We start from the raw sequence: 20,844 nt of genomic DNA on the forward strand, positions 1-20,844 counted from the left end.
AATTGAAAAAAAGAAGCCTGGTTGAACAAAAATAAGCTAAAATGTTAAACTTTGCTACTTGCCAGTGACCCAGCTATCGGAAATTAGAGATTAATCAATCATCACTTTTTATTGCACATTTTTTCGTTTTTTTAGAACCATTAAAGTATATTTCTAGCAGATGGGGACATATTTTGTGAACCCACCAACAAAAATGCATAAACGAAAACCGTGCGATAAAAAATAACGAACAATACGCGCCTTTAAATTTCAAAGGGAATAATTCGATTATTTTCGACCTTTTCTTCAATTTTCGGTATTTTTTGTTGTTTTTTGTTCATTTTCTTGTGAAGTTTCGTGAAACAAGTAACTGAAAGTCATTTTTTTATTTTATTTTCTCCAAATATAACAATTTTACACGTTTTATCTTGAAACTAGAGAAAAAAAAATTTAGGATTTTATTTTCCGCCTATTTTCCTATTTGTACGAACTTTTTTTAGATTAAAAAGTGCTGAAAACTGTTAATGCAATTTTCTGATTACTTTTAGCAGATAGAATAGTGAGAAAATAAGATAAAACTTTGACTTTCACTGAATTCAAATGAAAATGGCAAAAGAAACCGGAAATTGTTGTAAAATCGGGGGAAAACAGGAATATAAATGTGACAACTCTTGGAAGTAGTCATTGTAAGTAACGCAAACATATGTAAGAGACATTCAAAATTAGAAAAGAGAATCACGAAAGTTAGCTAATGGAAAAATGCAACAAATATTTTTTTAATTGAAAAAATCATAATCAGCATTCGTTCTGTGTTATTTTTGAAGCAACAAGTTTAAGATACATAAAATAATGCGAAATGGGCTTTGAAATTTGTAGAAATTATAAGATAGCTCCGAATTCCTACAAAATGGAACAAAAAGTGGAATGTTTCAAAGACACTGGGAAACGCATAACTGCACGGAAACAGCAATATGAACATCCAAAGTTGTGGAAAACACCAAATTAGTGATTCCCAACAAAATAGAGAGAAAAAAAATTTTCAAAAAATTTTTTTTTTTGAGCCAAAAAATTTTACTCTATAGGCAATCGACCACATTCTTATTCGATTCTTTGTTAATAATTGAAAACAAGCCAATTTTCATCAAAATTGTAATCAACATAACTTGAAACCGGCAAGTACAATTAATACCGTGAAAATGAGCAAAAAAAAATTGACTTTGTGCTCATTTGGAGAAATTTCAGTGATAAAAATCCGATGTACCCCTTGAAAATTGGATGTACCCCTTGAACAAAATTCGATGTACCCTTGGAACATAGTGCCGATGTACCCTTTGAACATCCCATGGATGTACCCTTTGAACAAACCGGTGGATGTACCCTAAGAATGATTGTACCCTTTGCTCGAATGTACCCTAAGAACAGATGTACCCCCAATTCGATGTACCCTTGGATCATGGGCCCGGATTCAAGCATGTCGAAATCAGGAAAGTACTTCAAACCTTTTGCTTGGTTTTGGATAAAACTACCATTAATTATCATTCGAAGCGTATCGGTTGCAGTGTCAAACTCAATAATGGATTGAAGAAAGTTATCGAAAAGAAGCCTTTGGATGCTCTGCTGGACGATTTGGCCGTTGTGATGAAGAATCGAAAACTCAAATTGGATACATTTTAGCTTAACTTCGTCCTATGCGATTCTCAGGAACAAATTGCAATTGCAAAGTTTTTCGGAGACACTTCCAAATCAAGAAATCTCTTCCACGCGAAAAAGATTGCATTGTATTGGGCCAAGCTTGACGATACTATCGCTATTCTTTCTTCCTTCAAACCTGGATTTCTAAAAACTATTTGGATTTTGGAGTGTCCTAAAAATATTCGTGGAATCTATAATCTGGAGCAATGGAAACAAGTCAAATCGGTCAATATTCATTTTAAGGAGCTATCTATCATCCCAGTGAAACATCTTGCTCACTTTTCCGAATTCCTTATTCAAAGAACGACAGTTTCAGTGTCCGAAGCAGTTAAAATCAGAGATGTAAGATTTTGGATGTTTCTAATCAAAAATTTCAACAGATTTTTTTTCAGGTTCTCATGAAATCTGCACATTTTGAGTGCGGAATCTTTCAAGCGTACAGTTGTCCACTCCACCCTGACGTTGAAAAAGTCTTCAATCCTGGAAAACACATCACACCTGGTTCGTTCAGGTCGCCTCTGCACACAGTCGGAGGATATCGCCTCTTCATTGGCAGAAACTACTTGAGAATCAAAAAGATTTGAAAAAAACTGTTAAATTTCCATTATTGTTGTTATTTCTTTGTTTTTAAAGTGAAAATAAACACTTTTTTGTTGATTTCCATCGGATTCCGACCAATTTTCAGCTGAAAACCTGATTTTTTTTTCAGAAATTTCAAAATTCCAGAAAAAGGACAAGAAGCATGATATTTTGTCAAAAAAAATCCACAGATGCTGGTTTTTGTTTAAAAAACTGATTTTTAAAGCTATTTTTAATTGATTTTTTCACTAATATTGAAATTTTCAGCATTTCTTTTGAGTTCTCTGCTCTTTTTCTCGCGTAATTTGGCATTTTCCAGGAGAAATCGATTTTCTGAGATAAAAATTGGATTTTCCAAGAAATTTTCATCGGAATCGTGTGTTTTTGATGGATATTCCAGTAATTTGATGCGATCTGCAAATTTTTGAATTTAAAATTTTAATTTTTCACAGTTTTCAAGTGATTTTCCTGCAAATTTCACAGTTTTAGTTGAAAATCAAAAAATTAATCCAATCTGACTACGGTAGATGGTGAAGTACGCAATACACAACTGCGTACAAGGCATTTAATTTGCCGATTAGTAAGAGCAAGTTTTCCGATAATTTGTTTAGTTTTTGAGTTCTTTTTCATTTTTCGCGACTTTCTATGGATTTTTCAATGAAATTTAACAATTTTAATGGTTTATTTTTCAGAAAACCACGGATTTCACCAAGGACACTCGAGAAATGGCAGAGAAATTGACGATTGAGTTGGATTCGAACAAAGTTCAAAATTTCCCTGTTTCCAGGTCCGATGCTCCATCACTATTTGACATGCCAAAAGGAGTGCTTCATGAAATTATGGACAACGTGGATCTGATCAATCTGTATTTTTTCAGCCAATTTTAAGCCATTTTTCAACCAATTTCAAGAAAAATTTCAGACTCGTCCTGCGAAAAGTGTGCCGAAAGTTGAGGAATTCCCTAGATAACAGAGATCCCGGATTCAAGCATGTTTAACTATCGATCTACAACAATTCATATTGGATTCATCTGCACAATGAGTGTTGGTGCTCGACACGGAACACCGGCCTCGGAGGATATTGCACGAATAACTTCAAAAATCCTGTGCTGATGCGAATTTCTAGGAATTCCTTAAATGAAATTCTACGTGTTCTGGAAGATTTTCTAGCGATTCCGAAGCTTGAAATCGATCATTTTCGTATTAAAGCTTCCATGTTCCAGGAAAAGATTGAAAATCGGTTTCCCAATTCAAAAATTCGTGCCAGAAGACTGGAAATTGGAGATTTCTGTCCCAGCCAGCTCACTCCCATCATTTGCCGCTTAGAGCCCGGTTTTCTCAAGGAAATTTCCATTGAATGGTATGGAAATCGAGCTGATTTTCATGAAATCTACGATTTGGAGCAATGGAAGCAGGCGAAATCAATTATCATCAAGCCGGAATCTTATTCAACTTCACTTTCTTATTTGAATATTCCAATTAAACAATTATTCCATCTTTCTCATTTTGATATTTCTGATGTTACAATCTCAGTTGATGATGCAATTAGGATCAGAGATGTGAGAATTTGAATATTTTTTGATTTTTTAAAAAATTTTTATTGATTTTTTTCAGATTCTCTTGAAATCCGCTAACTTGGAAATTGCATGGATTTATTCGCGTGAACCAATTCTCCCAGAAGTTGTGAAAGTATTCGATGAGGATTTCAATGGCGATTTTACGACTTCTGAGTACAAAATCGATCAATATCGCGTTACTGTCGATGAGAAATCTTTGACAATCACGTAAATCCAATAATTTTTAATTTTAATTGTTGTTTCTGAAGTTAAAATTAACTCTTTTTGTTGAAATTACTGTTATTTTGAATATATATCCGGTTAATTAACCTGCAAAGTTATATTTTAAATTTTTTCTTATAAAATTATTTTTTTTGGCATTTTCTAAGAACAACTTATTTATGACTCACTAGGGAACACGATAACTATAAGGTGCGATTGAGTTTCTCTATATTTTATTTCTGCGGAAGAGGCCTGGAAGTCTGGAAAATTTGATTTGAAAATTTAGTACTGAATCCAGTGTATTTTCAATGATTAACAGTGGTCACGTGGCGTCCGCGCCCACAGAGTCGTCCCCAGAACGGTTTGATGCTGAAAACGTCGCTTCGGTGGTTGAGTGGTGAACGCGTTCGACTCTTGACACAGGTGATTCGCGATGTGAAAATTGTGTTTAAAATATGCGTTCGCGCGTGTGAAGTTAGGTACCTGGAATCACTAAAATTATGTTGAAATTATCTTAACATCGCGAAAAATGTACATATTTTATGCATATTTTAGACATTCCGAACTGAAATGCCCACAAATTTCACATATTTTTGACACTTCTACAAGGTTTTTTACATATTGTATACAAATTTTGCGAAAAAAATATGGTTTATTGTAGCTCATGGAGCATATAATTCATTCAACAACACTGAAACAACAGACTTCAAATTATCGTTCCCGAAATGCTCGACAAGCAAACGCGCCCTGTTGAACACCTTCTGCGCATGCATTCAAATTTAGTTTTTTCTTGCTTCCAAATATTTCTATACGGAAAAGTGATAGTTTCACACTGAATTTGCAAATTATAATGAAAATTTTTAACAAAAAAATTTTTTTTAGTTTTTTAAAAATAAATTCTCAAAAACATTCCGGTTTTTTTTTTCTAAAAACTTTTTTTTTTTTTTTTAATTCTAAAAACACTGATAAGACTCCAAAGGATCATAAGGGTCCCCCCTTATGAACTGAATCTTCAGCTCCAAAGGATCATAAGGGTCCCCCCTTATGACTTGAATCTTCAGCTCCAAAATATCATAAGGGTCCCCCCTTAAGAACTGAATCTTCAGCTCCAAAGGATCACAAGTTGCTAGATCTGTGCTCAACAATATCTCAGTTCTGGACAAAGATGAAAAGATGCCTACAACTATGAAAACGTTTATTGCTTCAAGCTTAACATGGTTGTAGTTGAAGGCTTTTTGATACCTCGCCTCTAGAATTGGATACATCCATTTTAAGACGGGAGGTTTTATTGTTCAGAGCCCCAAGGAATGTCGGTTTGACTTATAGAAAACACCTATTTTGGCAAGAAAATGTATAGAAACAACCAAGTAAGTGATTTCTACAATATCTGATAAATATTTGAAAATTTTTGAAAAAAAAAATTTTTTCTATTTTTTCAGAAAAAAAATCCTTACAAAAATTTTCAAATTTTTTTTCGAACATTTTTTTTTGAAAACTTTTCAGATTTTGGTTGGATCTTATAGAAAAATGCAATTTTGGCTGTTTTTTCAGTTAGGATGTTCAGAACACAATTTCAGTCAAAAACCTAAGGTATAGTAGAACTCCTATGTTCCAAAATCGAATTCACTTTGGATGCTTACATCTACGTGGAAACATTTTTTACAACAAAGTGATCAACTACAAAGTTGCTTATTGATATTACAACTTTGTAGTTGAACGTTTTCTACCAAAAAAATCGGTGGTCGAGATATGGACAGAAAAAGAAGAAGAAAATACAAGCATAAAGTTGCTGAAATTAACACAACTTTATCTCAACCACCGATTTTTTTGGTAGAAAACGTTCAACTACAAAGTTGTAATATCAATTAAGATAAGCAACTTTGTAGTTGATCACTTTGTTGTAAAAAATGTTTCCACGTAGATGTAAGCATCCAAAGTTAATTCGATTTTGGAACATAGGAGTTCTACTATACCTTAGGTTTTTGACTGAAATTGTGTTCTGAACATCCTAACTGAAAAAACAGCCAAAATTGCATTTTTCTATAAGATCCAACCAAAATCTGAAAAGTTTTCAAAAAAAAATTTTCGAAAAAAAATTTGAAAATTTTTGTAAGGGGGACCTTTGGATTTTTTTTCTGAAAAAATTGAAAAAAAAATTTTTTTCAAAAATTTTCAAATATTTATCAGATATTGGAGAAATCACTTACTTGGTTGTTTCTATACATTTTCTTGCCAAAATAGGTGTTTTCTATAAGTCAAACCGACATTCCTTGGGGCTCTGAACAATAAAACCTCCCGTCTTAAAATGGATGTATCCAATTCTAGAGGCGAGGTATCAAAAAGCCTTCAACTACAACCATGTTAAGCTTGAAGCAATAAACGTTTTCATAGTTGTAGGCATCTTTTCATCTTTGTCCAGAACTGAGATATTGTTGAGCACAGATCTAGCAACTTGTGATCCTTTGGAGCTGAAGATTCAAGTCATAAGGGGGGACCCTTATGATCCTTTGGAGCTGAAGATTCAAGTCATAAGGGGGGACCCTTATGATCCTTTGGAGCTGAAGATTCAGTTCATAAGGGGGGACCCTTATGATCCTTTGGAGCTGAAGATTCAGTTCATAAGGGGGGACCCTTATGATCCTTTGGAGCTGAAGATTCAGTTCTTAAGGGGGGACCCTTATGATATTTTGGAGCTGAAGATTCAGTTCATAAGGGGGGACCCTTGTGATCCTTTGGAGCTGAAGATTCAGTTCAAAAGGGGGGAACCTTATGATATTTTGGAGTCTTATCAGTGTTTTTAGAATTTGAAAAAAAAAACCGGAATTTTTTTGAGAATTTATTTTTAAAAAACTAAAAAAAATTTTTTTGTTAAAAATTTTCATTATAATTTGCAAATTCAGTGTGAAACTATCACTTTTCCGTATAGAAATATTTGGAAGCAAGAAAAAACTAAATTTGAATGCGTGCGCAGAAGGTGTTCAACAGGACGCGTTTGCTTGTCGAGCATTTCGGGAACGATAATTTGAAGTCTGTATACTGAAACACAATAACAAATAATGACAAATAACCATCTGACTGTTCCTCGGTGAGTCGCATTCGGAAATATTTTTCCGTTCGTTCTTGATCACTTATTGGGATTAGGGAATTATTACTGAATCCATCTCCAGATCCAGTGTGATGATTATAATGATTCAGAGACGATTTCGGTGCAACTGATGCAGCTGCTTGACGATGACGGTTGAAAGTGAGATTACGACGAGCTGATCTTGGAGTTCCTCTGAAAAATTTTTCTTCGAAAACATTTTAATACTGCTGGATTGTGTAGGAAATGTAAATTTTAGCATTTTCCGCAGTTTTCATGGCTCAATCATACTCCTGGGCAAGAAAAATACAACAGTCGATTTGGCTTGTTCATAGAAAGTCAGTACTTCCAAAATGTTCTAGCTCCGCAGGCAGCTGAAATATGAAAAACTTGTCAACTAAAAAGTTGTTAGGAATAGAATGGTCAACAAATTACAAAGTGTATCTTTTTGCCATCTTGCCTGGCTGAGCAGGTAGGAGCACCTAATTATGAGTCAAATATCACTAATTTTGACTGATGATATCTCCGTTCTCTGCACAGAAAGAAAGAAACTTTTAAACATAAAACATGTTCCATAACAAACTGAACAAGTTTGTAGTTGTCATTTTTTTGATATCTTGCTTGCCCGATGTGGGACATGACTTCGAAAAATTTGATGACCGAGATATGAACAGAAAAAGATGAAGAAAATACAGGCATGAAACTGCCGCAATTAACACAACTTTATCTCGACCATCAAATTTTTTGAAAAAATATCATCAACTACAAAGTTGTACTTTAGATTAAGATAAACAACTTTGTAGTTGGTCACTTTGTCAGAAAAAATTTTTCAACAAAGATATACGCATCCAAAGGAAGTTTGTTTTTTTAAATTAGGGGTTCTACTGAACCCCAGGTTTTTGTCTGAAATTGTGCTCTGAACATCGAAACTGAAAAAAAAATCAAATTTACATTTTTCTATAACATATGGTCAAATTATGAAAAGTTTTCAAAAAAAAAGTTCGAAAAAATTTTAGAAAAAATCCAAAAAAAATTTTTTTCAAAAAGTTGTCAAATATTCATCAGATATTGTAAAAATTTGTCTCCCTAATTGTATATATGTATTTTCTTGCCAAATGTGGTGCTTTCGAAAACTAAGAAACTGTAAAAACCTCTATTCCTCTATCTGATCTACCTACTATGACAGTTTTTCGAAGTCATGTCCGACATCGGGCAAGCAAGATATCAAAAAATTGTCAACTACAAACTTGTTCAGTTTGTTATGGAGCATGTTTTATGTTTAAAAGTTTCTTTCTTTCTGTGCAGAGTACGGAGATATCCTCAGTCAAAATTAGTGATATTTGACTTATAATTAGGTGCTCCTATCTGCTCAGCTATCCGAGATAACAAAAAGTTACAATAAGTAATTTGTCACTCACTTTATTCCTAACAACTTTTTAGTTGATAAGTTCTTCATATTTCAGCTGCCTGCGGAGCTAGAACATTTTGGAAGTACTCACTTTCTACATATGAACAAGCAAAATCGACTGTTGTATTTTTTTGCCCAGAAGTGTGATTGAGCCATAAAAACTGTGGAAAATACTAAAATACCGTATATTTTCTATTAGTGCTGCATGCAGCACTAATTTCCAAGCCCTTTTTGAATGCAGCATTAATTTTCGAACGGCTATTTTCAATTGTACATCATTATTTTTCAGTCACAAAAGTTCATTTTTTAAGCAGAAATTCATTAAAATTGCGAATTTTTGTAACAAAAAGACCCAATAACTCAACTACTTTCGTAAATTATCAAAAAAAATCATCAAAAATATTCCCAAAAATATTGAAACTTTCAAGTGTCTTTTTTAATAGTAAAAGGGGTGCAGCACTAATCGAGACGGCAGCACTATTTTTCGGACCCTTTTTGAATGCAGCACTATTAGAGACTGCAGTACTACTGCAGATGCAGCACTAATAGAGAATATACGGTATACATTTTCTACACAATCAAGAAATTTTCAAAAATTTTGGGAAAAAATTTTCATACCAAAAAATACCAAATTTTTTTTTCATAAGGGGGTACTTTTATGAATTTTGAATCGAACCATACTTGTGAAATTTCAAAAAAAAAGACTCGAACAGACTTGTTCAACTTGTACTAAGAAAGGATTCATCATTTGAACTAGTTAATATCTATTCAAAACTTCTTCGTAGGCTACTACTGGGTTCATCCGACGCTTGATTTCTGAAAATGTTTGCAATTTTCTGAAAGGGTGTAGGAAAAATTAGGTGAAATAATCGAAGAAATTGTTGCATCACTCATTTTCGCAATGTTAAAAATATGCAAGAAATATGTGTGGTCCCGCACCGATTAAAAATATGTGCAATTTATGTCTAATTTATGTGCCTCCATGCGTAATTTTCACATCGCGAATCACCTGTAGAGCAGAGCGCTTGGGTTCGTTCCCCACGATTTTATAAACTTTTTGCGTTTTCGATATTTTTTTACAAAACGAGAAGAGAGTATTTAAAACAGGTTTTTTTTTTTTTGAAATTTTTTTAACGTATCAAAAATTGTAAAGCATTAACTGTTTGCTATTTTTCATCGTTTTAAATGTCCTGGTCCTTATTTCTGATGCTTTATCGATATGTTTTACCAAATCAGTGTTTGCAAATCATCTTGTCTTTGAAGCTATGCAGCTCCGCTAAAAAAATCTCACAAAAAAGTGATCAACTAAAAAGATGTAGATAATCACTTTATCTACAACTTTTCTGTTGACCACTTTCTTGAAAAAACATTGGTTGCAGATCTGGAAACTTTTGAATAGAGCTACTAATTTTTAGAATATTCAACAAAGTATAACGTCTATATCTCTGCAACCTATTAGCACCAGAATCAACCAAGATGATCTACTACGTCACTTTCTTTGAAAGTACCTGAAAATCTTTCAGAATACCGGAAACTAGAATGGTAATGAAAACAACATGTTCTCAGACTGTCCCACAATAAGAACAGAGTCGCGACGCGACACGCAACGCGTTGTGAATCTACACCGGCCGTGGCCGAGTCAAAATTGCCTATTTCGGAAAACTCTTACATTTCAAATGATGGAAACTCGTTTTTTTTAATTTGTGACGTCACAGCACATTTTGAATAATTGCTTTTCATTGAAGACTGTGAAATTTTTTACATTTTTAAACGAAAATGAATTATAAAAGTTTAGGAAAGTACTCACTAGTTTATAAAAGTACTCACTATTAGGCGTTAGCGTAGGCTCAAGCTAGGCTTAGGCGTAGGCGTAGGATTAGGCTTAGCCATATAGCAAGCACGTGCACTCTTTGATGAAGACACGTTAACAAATGAAGTGGGATTGGCGATTTTCAACTTTTATAACAAATTTATCAAACATGTATTATCGGTTTTTTTTGACATTCCTGTATTTAGCAGTAACGCACACTGTTTGGCAGTCGATATTGTTACAATAGACTGTCATAGAACGCCGTGTAAAAACCAATCGATTATTTCCTTACCGCGTTGCCAAACATCTGTATACCTTCATTCTTCTATTTTCTGTCGTCATGGGCACGTTGTCTCCTTCTCCAACCGAGCCCCAATTACATACATTGGATATGTTTGATTTGTGAGTTTTTTTCAATTACTTTCCACTATTAATTTTCACCGTAAGACACCTATTTATGTGCATGACTATTAGAGAGTGCAAATCTAATTGCGCATTGAGGAAAATCGGTAGTTATGTATTAATTTTACTCGTATTTTTTTATTCCAGAATATCCCGCTCGTTCTGCTCGGAAACCATAAAAAATCAACTGAAATCACTAAACGTTCGCAATGCGGAGATCAGAATAATCCTTCCGCAACACCCTGAAATCCATATCAGTGTAGGCTCTATGTCCGCGGTCCTTGAACGTTCTGCAGCTAATGTAAGGATTATTGATAGAAGTCGAGAGAACTCGGATGAAAAAACGTTTGATATTACTTCTGGATGCTTGAATTTCACAGAGAGGGACTATCTACTTCATTTCGAGGATGTTATTATTAATCCAAGAATCAATGTTTCTTGCCATACTTGGGATGAAAGGTTTAATGCTGAAAATTTGCTAAATGGCTTCATTATTCAAGAATTGGATTGCCAGTTCCACACGTGGAACAAAGACCTCCAAACCGCGTTGAACAATGCTAGAAGCCTAAAGGTGCGATTTATTTAAAACATTCAGAACATAAAAGTTTGAAAACTTCTTTCAGTTTTTCGTGCTTTTTTCATCATATTCTACACACCATCAAGCTTTTAGTATGAACTTTGAAAGGTTATCAGTTACATTCTGGAGTGACAATCTCAATCTCAATACTTTATTGATTTCATCAAGCCCAATTATTGAAATTCTAGGAAGAGATATCAAAGAAAATGACATAAACTTGTTCATAAAGCATTGGATGCTCGGAATTCTCAACTATAATCTGAAATACTTGAACATAGTGAAAGTAAATCAGAATTTGAATGAAGAAGCAATTCGCATGGGGATTCGATGCGAGCAAAAGCCAAAAACCCTGAAAAGGATTTTCAAGTTCAAGGATCGATATCTGAGAACAAAAAATGTTTACGGTGGCTATGATATTCAAAGAAACGACGGAGTTCGAGCGACGATTTCTCATTCACTTGGAAATTTTCATTTCATGGTTTGGGACTAAAACGTGTGTTGTTGGCGAATAAAAGTTTATGCATATGTATTATAGTTTGAATTTAAAAAAACCATTTGTCATAGTTGATTGGGACAACCGAAATTCGGAAATCGAGGTACCCAAAAGTGTTTGAAAACACCACGTCGTCCAACTGCACCCAAAAATGGCGGGATAAGTATGTTCGATGAACACACGTTCTTACAGAACTTTAGAAAAAATCAAACACTTACAGAAAGCATTGTGGACAATTTTATGAGCTGAGAAACTTGAAATAGAGATAACAAACGGGAAAATTTAATTTATTTTCAAATGAGGAAAATAGTTCTATCAGAATTTAACAAAAAAAAATCTTAATAGGTATGTACCATAAATGATTAAATTGTCCGCACCCCCGAAGAAACATCGACTTGAGCATTTCTCCTCGGTTTTCTGAATTTGAAAAAATTGAATTTTCCAAACATTCGAATCAACTTACATTCCGAGCATCATGGCCAAACATCTTCGATATGGCGGGGAGAAGATGAATAGCGATACCATATTGAGCGACGAGTGACACGAAAACGCGGCAAGCATGACATTGCTGATAAACTGCGCCTTGCGAAGATCCAACGCCACACTGAGAACAAGAGCGCTGCAAGGCAACGTACAAAGGCATGAAACACCTGTTTGAACCAGGAGACTTCGAATAGCTTCCTGATGCTTTTCGTAGTTGTGCTGCGAAATTTGTTCCTTCACACGAACCATCATGCGGACCAGGTCGAGATTAAAGAAAACGAGTGCCAGGAAACAAGAGAACATCTCCAACGCTGTGACGACGTATGCAATTTGAAGAATTGGTGAAGCTATGTAAATTGCAAAGTTGGGAACATTTTTAAACCCGCTGTAGTATTCGTGAAGGTTCTGAAATAAGAATATAGTAAAAATACTGAATGATTATAACCGCCATTTTTTTGCCTAGTCCCACCAGTGGCCCGCATGGTGGGTGTACGCGCTGGTATGGTTTCGTTTGTCTGAGTACTTATCTGACGATGCTCTCCCTATGGATTTGCTGGTGACATACCTTATCAATATAATCCATTTGCATGTTTGGCTCCGCCCACGTAAACTGAAGACCCATACACGGTAAAGCCGGAAACACAAGAGCCAACACGCAACACAATGTAATGGTACACTTTGGAAAAACATGAACGTTCAGAACATTCGCAAAAACTTGGTGTTTCTTGTAAAAGCAAAGGATCAAGGATTCCGTCTCAGAAAATGCGCAAACCCCATGCACTAGCTAGAATGTTTTATATAGTAGGGGTCTAATTACGGAGGAGGGTTACCCAGCAGTAGTGAGCTGGCATTCCGAACCAATTCGACATTAGACCATATGATGCTATTGAGTTTAGTGGGTAGACCACGGAGATTTGCATCAAGATTGTGAGGTTGAAGTCTGTTATAAGGCATACTATCTGAAATTTAGAATACTTGATGTTACATAGAAAAGTTAAAAATTTTTTAAAAAGATATATATGGTTAAACCACATATAGGTTGAAAGTGGATCATCGCAAGTTGGTTTAAAATTCAAAAGTATTATTAAAAATCTAAATTTTGCTCCAAACTTCAAAAAAATTCAAACATCATTCTACAAACCTGAAAAAGGAGTAGAAACTATCGGAAATTTCCAAGATCCCGCAGTTTGAATACTAACACATAGACACCGAAAATGTTTAGGATTAACGAAATTACACCGATTGTATGGTAACAGTTGAGAAGCCAACGGGGCTCCGTGAAATCCAAGTCATACACTTTTATGAAAGGAATCTAATCGGGAAAATGAGAGTAATAAGTGAAAATTTTGGTATTTGAGCCAGGTTGTGTTTTCCGCTGTCGATGCTAGTTCGAAGTTTCGGATAGAAAGAGAAATGCCATGTTTTAGTACTTTTTGTCAAAGTAAAACCGGAAATAATTTGGATTTCGTATTTTTGTTTAGCAAGACAACTCACCTGCACGTTTAACCAAAAATGTGTCATGGCAAGTTTTAGTTCCTCAAACTGGTCAGAATCATCATTACTTATATATGAAATGAATGTCCATAGTATGTTGCCTATGTAGTCGTTGTAGTATGCACGTGTATTCAGCCCGACCAACGCCTCAAAAATTTTGAGAAATGGCGGGAAAAATTATTTGAATTCGCCAAGAGGAATTTCACTGCAGCGCGTGCAAAAATGTCTGCATTTGCGCGTGACAGTGTTTGCACAAATTACACCGAATGGTCGAGCTGAATACACGTGGTATGTGACGTCACATTCAATAGTCACTAAGAATTCTGGGCGAGGTCTGCCTATTTCGTGGTAAAACCTTTCGAAAACTTTTTGCCGGGAAATATAATTTTTCTGAGAGAAATATTCAGGAAGAAATTAGGAAGGACAAGGCTGAAATGTATGAGATTCATTACAAAGTAACCTCTAGCTGTAATATCAGAAACGAGCACAGTTAAGTATAATTTTTCATTTTCGTTTGCCTGATAGTGAGTAGAATAAAGGGAAGTAAATGAAGTAATGGAAAAATATGAATACAAATGTTAATAATTGATGGAGGTTTGTGTGGTAAGATAAGAATGTTAATGGATTCTTGTGGTTATGGAGAGATGATGAAGCAAATTGAATCTTGGGGACAATAACGGGATCAAAGTATACTTATCAGAGAACATTTCTTGTACACTCGGGGGATTTAGTTTCCGTCTGGAGAGATAAAATAACGTTCATCGAATCACAATCATAACACTGATTGGCCTTAGAGCATGTGATGTGATCTGACCCATTGAAATCCAGGCAGCTTGGGCACAAGTTCTTCTTCGGTGCATGTCTGGTGGCGAAGAGGTGCAAGAGTGGGCACATGTTGGATGGGCGATTGCCAGGACAAAAATCACACAGGTAATTGCCCACCGTTTCGTATGCCCACACCCGCACGATCTTCTTAGCTCTCTTGATCGGAAGTCCGTCCCTTTTAGAATGGTTACTGATATCCTCGTAGGCTCGCTTTCTCTTCTCACGGTCTCTTCCTCTGGCGTACTCGATTTTTGTCTTCCGAATTCGCTTGTCTTTGTGACGCTCTGGGACCTTCTTCTTTCTTCGATCGACAGGTACTTTTTCCTCTCTTTAGATAGTTGAGGAGACACAGACATCTCGGGATCCAGAGGGGCGGGGCACGGGAAGAGACGATTTGTGTCGATTTACAAAGTTTTTCTTGTTGGCAGCTTTCCATAAATCGACACAAATCGTTTTTTTCCAGCGCCCCGCCTTTTGGGTCCCAGAATGTCTTTGTCTCTTCAACTATCTACATTATCTGTACCGGTAATATGCATTAGGTTCTAAAGTTACGTCAGCTTTAACAAGAGGTACCCTTTTACAGCCCGTTAAAGCTCAAAAAAATTAAAAGTTACCGATTCAATCCATCCATTTTGTCCACAATTTCATTGATCGCATTTATTGGCATGTTGGAACTAAGATCATGATAATTTAATAAAGAAAGTAAAATAAATAAACTAACATCTCGAGCAACTCCAGCCCAGCCGTCAATTGTTCAGCCATTTTTCCTAGTTTATCTTAAAAATACTATTTGGAGGGAAACAATGAAAAGAACAAAAAGTAGCAGGGTTTCTCAAGCAAAACTATCTTCCAGCAATGTTATATCCTAAAAGCTGCTAAACTTTCACAAGAAACAAACGCGAGAAAATTAATTTCGAAATAATTGATTGGCGCGTTTATTGGCGTTTTTGTTAGCTGAACCTTTATCAGTAAAATGTTCGAAAAATGGAAGTATTGATAAGAGCAGAAAAAAGAAGTATACTGGTGGAAAAACAAGGATTCGAATTTTGCTGTACAATATACACGATTCGTATTTTTAAACACTTTCAAAGATTTTCAAACCAGCTTTGTTTTTTTTTCGAATGTTTTGAGTGACTGGCCGAACAAAATCTGTTTAACGGTGGAGTAGCGCCAGTGGGGAATTTGCTTTAAAACATGCCTATGGTACCACAATGACCAAATATCATAGTAAAAAAATTGTAAAAAATTTTCTAAATTTTATATGATTTTTTGAAAATTGAAAAAATCTCAATTTGCATCAAATTTTAGTTTGAATTAGCGCCAATAGTTCGATGTTCGATGGAGCGCGCTTGCATTATTTTAACTTTTATTGATTAATTTGTCTTATTTTTGATTGATTTTTCACGTTTTTTTGAGTAATTTTACTGGAAATTTAATGAAAAAATCAAGATATATGTAGATTTTTTATTAAAAAGCGGACGCTAAAGCCTAAATCTTTGAAATAGATTATTTCAGGCTCAACGTCGTTGAAAAACGTACTATCTCTGCTTTCAATTATTTTTAGTGAACAATCTACATTTATCTTGAATTTTTCATTAAATTTCCAGTGAAATTATTCAAAAAAGCATGAAAAATCAATCAAAAATCGGTCATCGTGAACTTATCGCGTAAGCGACCTCTCTTTATAATTGATTACTTCTTACACTCTCCTGTAATAAACTTCTTCTCTCCTTGTCTCTCGCTCAATACACAACAAAAAAAAAGGAAAAATTAATAAATAAAAGTTAAAATAATGCAAGCGCGCTCCATCGAACAGCGCACTATTGGCGGTAATTCAAATAGGAATTTGATGCAATTCGAGATTTTTTCAATTTTCAAAAAATCATTTAAAATTTAGAAAATTTTTTTGAATTTTTTTATCATGATATTCGGTCATTGTGGCCCCATAGGCATGTTTTAAAGCGATTTCCCCACTGGCGCTACACCACCTTTAAAAAAATCGAATTAGCCTATTCATTCTTCAGGGGCTCGAGAAATGTGCGATACCGCCAATTATTTATTCCTCATTGTCAGTTTGTTCTGTAATAAACTACCCATCTTCTCTTCCTCGTCTCGTTTTCAGTGCACGACATGTCAAGAAAAGGTGACATTTGTCGGCCAGAAAAGTCTCTTATCAGCACTTTCTTCCCGTGATATACCCCCCATATTCATTTGTTTACCCATCTTCCTAGTAATTCCAGCTAGTCGCACAGTCTTTTTGCAATATAAAGTGTCATTTAAGAATTGGTTCCTATGTTTTTGCTTATGTCTGTTAAGTGAGCGTAGCTAATTTTTGTTTAAAGCAAGTGGACCCGCTCCAAAGCCTAGGAGTACCCAATAAGTTTTGTGCTTAAATTCATAAATTTCTCCTGCGCTGTATGTTCGTTTCAATAAGTTTGAGGGAACATCTTTTGAATATGTTTTATTCAGAAAATTTTTTTGAAACATGGGCAACACAGCTAACACCTTACCTGGCGATTTGGATGCGGTTCACAATGCCAAAACAGGTATGAAATATTAATCATGCGTTATTAAGGAAGTGTGGGTTAGCTCTTCAAACAATTATTGCAGTTATCAGTATGACGCAAGACTGTATCAAAAAGAAAAGATATTTAACAAATATGGAAGTGCAAAAATCGTATGTTTGTATTAAAAAAGTCGGCGGATATGTACGTTGGTTGACTGATAAAAATCCGCCGGACAACGTGGTAAAGTACTTTGGAATCCTCTACAAAAACTTAGAGGAAATATCGTCTGTAACTGAAATGCACGGAATCAGCATCTATGAGGTACTTACTTAAAAAGATATAGCTCCGTGTATATTTGCAGAAAAAAGTTAACGATGCAAATGCTCTTATGTGTTTTATGCGGGAGACACTTTTGAACAAAGGTAAAAAGAATCAGCGGCGTTTCCAAGAGGCATGCTATACATCTTCTCCGACTGGTCTGGGATTGGTATTGTTTCAAATTATTCGCACAAAAAACTATACCTAGCATCTGCAGGAACTTATAAAGAATCTAGACCACTTCGACTCATTGCCCACTGATAACAAGTCGTGTAGCGCTATTGATGCCGCGCTTGCTCAATACGTGAGTGGAATTTTTTTCCGATTAAAAATTGAAGGATCTGTAATTTTGATTTTTTATTTTCATTCATGTTTCAAAAACGTAGAAGTTTTTAAACAAACTGTCACTGCCTATTATCAGCTCTTCCTGGAAGCCTATCACAATGGATTGTTCTGGAAAGAAATTGGCGGAATTGACATATTGCACGAAGCAGTTATTATGTTAAAAGATAATATGGCAGTTTTCTAGATAATTATCAAGTGAGAAATGAATTTCGGGAGCGCTTGATAGATGTGAAACTTGTCAAGAACCAATCTCAACCGGACCCTTCTAAGAGAAGAGTGAGTTATCGTAAAAAATAAAATTTGAGTCAAGAATGATTCGGGTTAATAAAAGAAACAGGTTGAGAGAAATACCGATTAACGGGAGCACAACACAGTTTTTTTTGTTGGGAAATTCAGATTTACTTTTGCCAGCACAATTGCAAACGTATTATATCACAACTTCAAAAAACACTTGCAAACATAAAAAATAACAATTATTTCATTATTTATATTTAGGAGTGCCTTCCCTTGAACATCCCTAACGAAAAGTCACTGAATGATAAAATCAAAGCTGTTAAGAAGTGTCTCAAATCAAATGAAGAAGTTATCAAAGCAGTGGTTGCTGTCACTTTTATAATTGAAAAGTGTGCCAAGACCGCTGGAGTGTTGTTGCCGGGCCCTGTGAAATTCGGTTTGACCGCTATCGCAAAACTCGGCGGTCTCGTCATTGGATGGGCTGATGATGAGCCGGACGATGAAGTGCGGAAACAACTCAGTGAGGTGCAGGAGCACTTTCACCTTCTCGGAAAACAAATTGAAGATCTATCTGATAATATGAAACTCTTGTTTGCTGATCTCAAATCCTTCATGACGGCATTAGATTTTTTCAAGGTAGTTATCGAAGAACATATTGTAGCATACTTGTGCGCATAAAATTATGTACAGAAATTCCTAGAACGTTTCCAAACTTTAAAGACCTTTCCGGGAACTTCCAAGACATGTACAGAAAGTTTAAACTTGCGAAAAGTTGATCTAGTTGTTAGAAGGCTCTTGTTTGTTGAAAATTTGAATTCCCCACCAAAAATTTTCTGGCTAGTTCGAAAATAATTCCTAGGCATTGTAAGACTATCAAAACAAACACGATACATGTTCAAATGGTAAAAGTTCAGAATGAAGTTGCAACGGCAGAAACATTGCTGGTCTACATGAGACGCACAATTTCGCATCCAAGCAAACACAGCGTTAGGGTATTCCGAGAACATTGCCAAGCAACACCACCTGGCCGTTTGGGACTGGTAAGTGCGCTTTTACGAAAAAAAAAGCATATGAACTTTTTCATTGAAGAATCTTATCAAAAAATTGAACCACGACCCGTCAAATCCTCTGCGGTTGGCCTTGGAAGCAGATCAAATACCAAAAAGAGCCACGTATAACAAATGGAAATCGACATTTGACGCCGTGCTGGCTCAATGCGTTAGCATAAAAAAATGTTGAACATATATCAAAAAAATCTATTTCAGCTCCTTATTGACGCTTATTATAACGGGCTATGTTGGGACGGTGAATGTAAAGAAGCGGAGGTGTTGAACAATGCATTCGATGAGTATAACAAACGAATGGACGAACTGCACAATGAATATTGTAAAAAATCCGATTACTGGAGACACACTCTGGATATTGTGTATGGTGTGCAAGATGAATATAAATCGTACTCGAACCAACAAAAGGCTGAGATTTTGAAAGAGAGGATGGAGGAATTTTTGACAAAGTGAGTAGTTTTGCGGCAACATCTTGTTTTATAATACCTCCTGTCACAGAGGCACATGCCTCTTCCCTTTACCTTACTATTGAGCGCCTGGTTAGGATCCAAGTCTTAGCTCATCCAACTTTATATAGGTACCGACACGGTCCGGGTGTTGAATATCATTTATCATTATGTTGTTTGATTTTTGATCTGTGGGTTTTGAACTCTGTAGTTTGTAGTCTCGATCACACCAGAGATGTCCCATAAGCTTTGCCCCTTTTGTGACGTCATCACGAATTCGCGGGAAATTTAAGTTTGCTAACAATACGAAAACATTTTGGCAGGAATTCAAATTTAAAAAAAATATTTTGGCGGGGGTGGCACTGTAGGGTTACTGTAGGGTTACTGTAGTTAAGGAAAAATTTTGTTTTAAGCACTTGAAGAGACATTGGCTCGAGAATCGGTGGGTGATATTGTCAAGTTACTTTGATATTTTTATAATTTCCAGAATGTTCTGGAAAAAGTTAAAGATTCCACCTTTTTTCCTGGGACATTTTTGAAAAATGGTGATTTATGTGTCATTTTAAATTTCGCCAGTCCTTGGATATAACAAAGGTGGTTGAATGTAGTTAAACAGGCCGGAGGCGGTGGAGCTCGATGGCTGCTTGTGCAAGACTGAAGAAGATGGTGCCTCAATAATGAATAATCAACAATAATGAAAAAAATAGCCCTGTCCCACATCTCTCACTGTCAGAAAAGCCCCAACTACTCAAAGAGTAAAAACATTTAATATGTATTTAATATGAATTTTTTTCAGCGACGTCTTCTACATTGTCGTCTTTGATTGCAAAAGTTTTTTCACCAAACTTTTTTCCCCTTATGCTTATGTGATCAGCTGTGATTCCAATAGTGGGAATGTGTTGAAGTCCATTGATCGTGGTGAATGTCACGTTTGGATCTACCGAAGCGTCGGACTTAACACCTATGAAAATTATACGACCCGAATGATAGATTTTATGAGAACTTTTGAGCCCAGCTCTCAAATCCTACAAACTTGGATTCAAAAAAATTGCAATACATCGCCTTTTGACGCAGCAAGAGATATCCAGTTAATACTGGGAATTCATTGTGATTTCGTTGGAATGGTTCATATGAAGCGGCGCCCGTGGGTTGAAATTGCAAACAGCGAGCATCGATTGGGGCCAGGACGAGACATTATGGACCTCCTTGTCTATTACAATTTATTGTTTCCGTTATTTAAAAATGACAACTTTTTTCAAGTGAAAACAAATTTCTCTTGGTTGCCGGAATTCATTGAACGTTTTTTTAATGCATTTTGTTACATTTAAT

At 35.4% G+C, this 20,844-nt stretch overlaps 2 protein-coding genes, 1 non-coding gene and 5 pseudogenes across 8 annotated transcripts; 4 read left to right on the forward strand and 4 right to left on the reverse strand.

Annotated features, from left to right (window-relative positions):
• The first annotated feature begins 1,437 nt into the window (after nucleotides 1-1,437).
• Nucleotides 1,438-2,255, forward strand: fbxa-109 (annotated as a pseudogene). The gene is made up of 2 exons: nucleotides 1,438-2,013; nucleotides 2,064-2,255. Coding segments are annotated over exons 1-2 (768 nt in total).
• Nucleotides 2,256-2,975: 720 nt separating this feature from the next.
• fbxa-117 lies at nucleotides 2,976-4,037 on the forward strand (annotated as a pseudogene). Its single transcript has 3 exons — nucleotides 2,976-3,115; nucleotides 3,172-3,808; nucleotides 3,864-4,037. Coding segments are annotated over exons 1-3 (951 nt in total).
• Nucleotides 4,038-7,101: 3,064 nt separating this feature from the next.
• Y51A2A.15 lies at nucleotides 7,102-7,303 on the reverse strand (annotated as a pseudogene). The gene has a single exon. A coding segment is annotated over exon 1 (202 nt).
• Nucleotides 7,304-9,801: 2,498 nt separating this feature from the next.
• Nucleotides 9,802-9,884, reverse strand: B0462.6. The gene has a single exon (NR_157060.1). It is a non-coding gene; the product is annotated as a pre-microRNA B0462.6 (primary transcript).
• Nucleotides 9,885-10,663: 779 nt separating this feature from the next.
• On the forward strand, nucleotides 10,664-11,831 carry fbxb-119 (F-box associated domain-containing protein). Its single transcript, NM_075185.6, has 3 exons — nucleotides 10,664-10,729; nucleotides 10,877-11,300; nucleotides 11,353-11,831. Exons 1-3 carry the CDS (start codon nucleotides 10,668-10,670, stop codon nucleotides 11,794-11,796), a joined length of 930 nt encoding a protein of 309 aa, NP_507586.2. The 5' UTR covers nucleotides 10,664-10,667; the 3' UTR covers nucleotides 11,797-11,831.
• A 330-nt stretch (nucleotides 11,832-12,161) lies between these two features.
• Nucleotides 12,162-13,579, reverse strand: sri-68 (annotated as a pseudogene). The gene is made up of 5 exons: nucleotides 13,424-13,579; nucleotides 13,113-13,241; nucleotides 12,848-13,066; nucleotides 12,263-12,687; nucleotides 12,162-12,216 (listed from the first exon to the last, which is right to left on the reverse strand). Coding segments are annotated over exons 1-5 (984 nt in total).
• Nucleotides 13,580-14,266: 687 nt separating this feature from the next.
• On the reverse strand, nucleotides 14,267-15,383 carry B0462.5 (Transposase). Its single transcript, NM_001269867.4, has 3 exons — nucleotides 15,323-15,383; nucleotides 15,216-15,275; nucleotides 14,267-14,929 (listed from the first exon to the last, which is right to left on the reverse strand). The coding sequence occupies exons 1-3, from the start codon at nucleotides 15,361-15,363 to the stop codon at nucleotides 14,473-14,475; spliced, it is 558 nt and encodes a 185-aa protein (NP_001256796.1). The 5' UTR covers nucleotides 15,364-15,383; the 3' UTR covers nucleotides 14,267-14,472.
• Nucleotides 15,384-17,086: 1,703 nt separating this feature from the next.
• On the forward strand, nucleotides 17,087-20,843 carry B0462.1 (annotated as a pseudogene). The gene is made up of 10 exons: nucleotides 17,087-17,147; nucleotides 17,212-17,429; nucleotides 17,470-17,595; nucleotides 17,644-17,730; nucleotides 17,848-18,047; nucleotides 18,267-18,641; nucleotides 18,920-19,045; nucleotides 19,095-19,223; nucleotides 19,271-19,518; nucleotides 20,312-20,843. Coding segments are annotated over exons 1-10 (2,102 nt in total).
• The last annotated feature ends 1 nt before the right edge of the window (nucleotide 20,844 follows it).

Source organism: Caenorhabditis elegans, chromosome V (genome assembly GCF_000002985.6).
Source record: "Caenorhabditis elegans chromosome V".
NCBI lineage: Eukaryota > Metazoa > Nematoda > Chromadorea > Rhabditida > Rhabditidae > Caenorhabditis > Caenorhabditis elegans.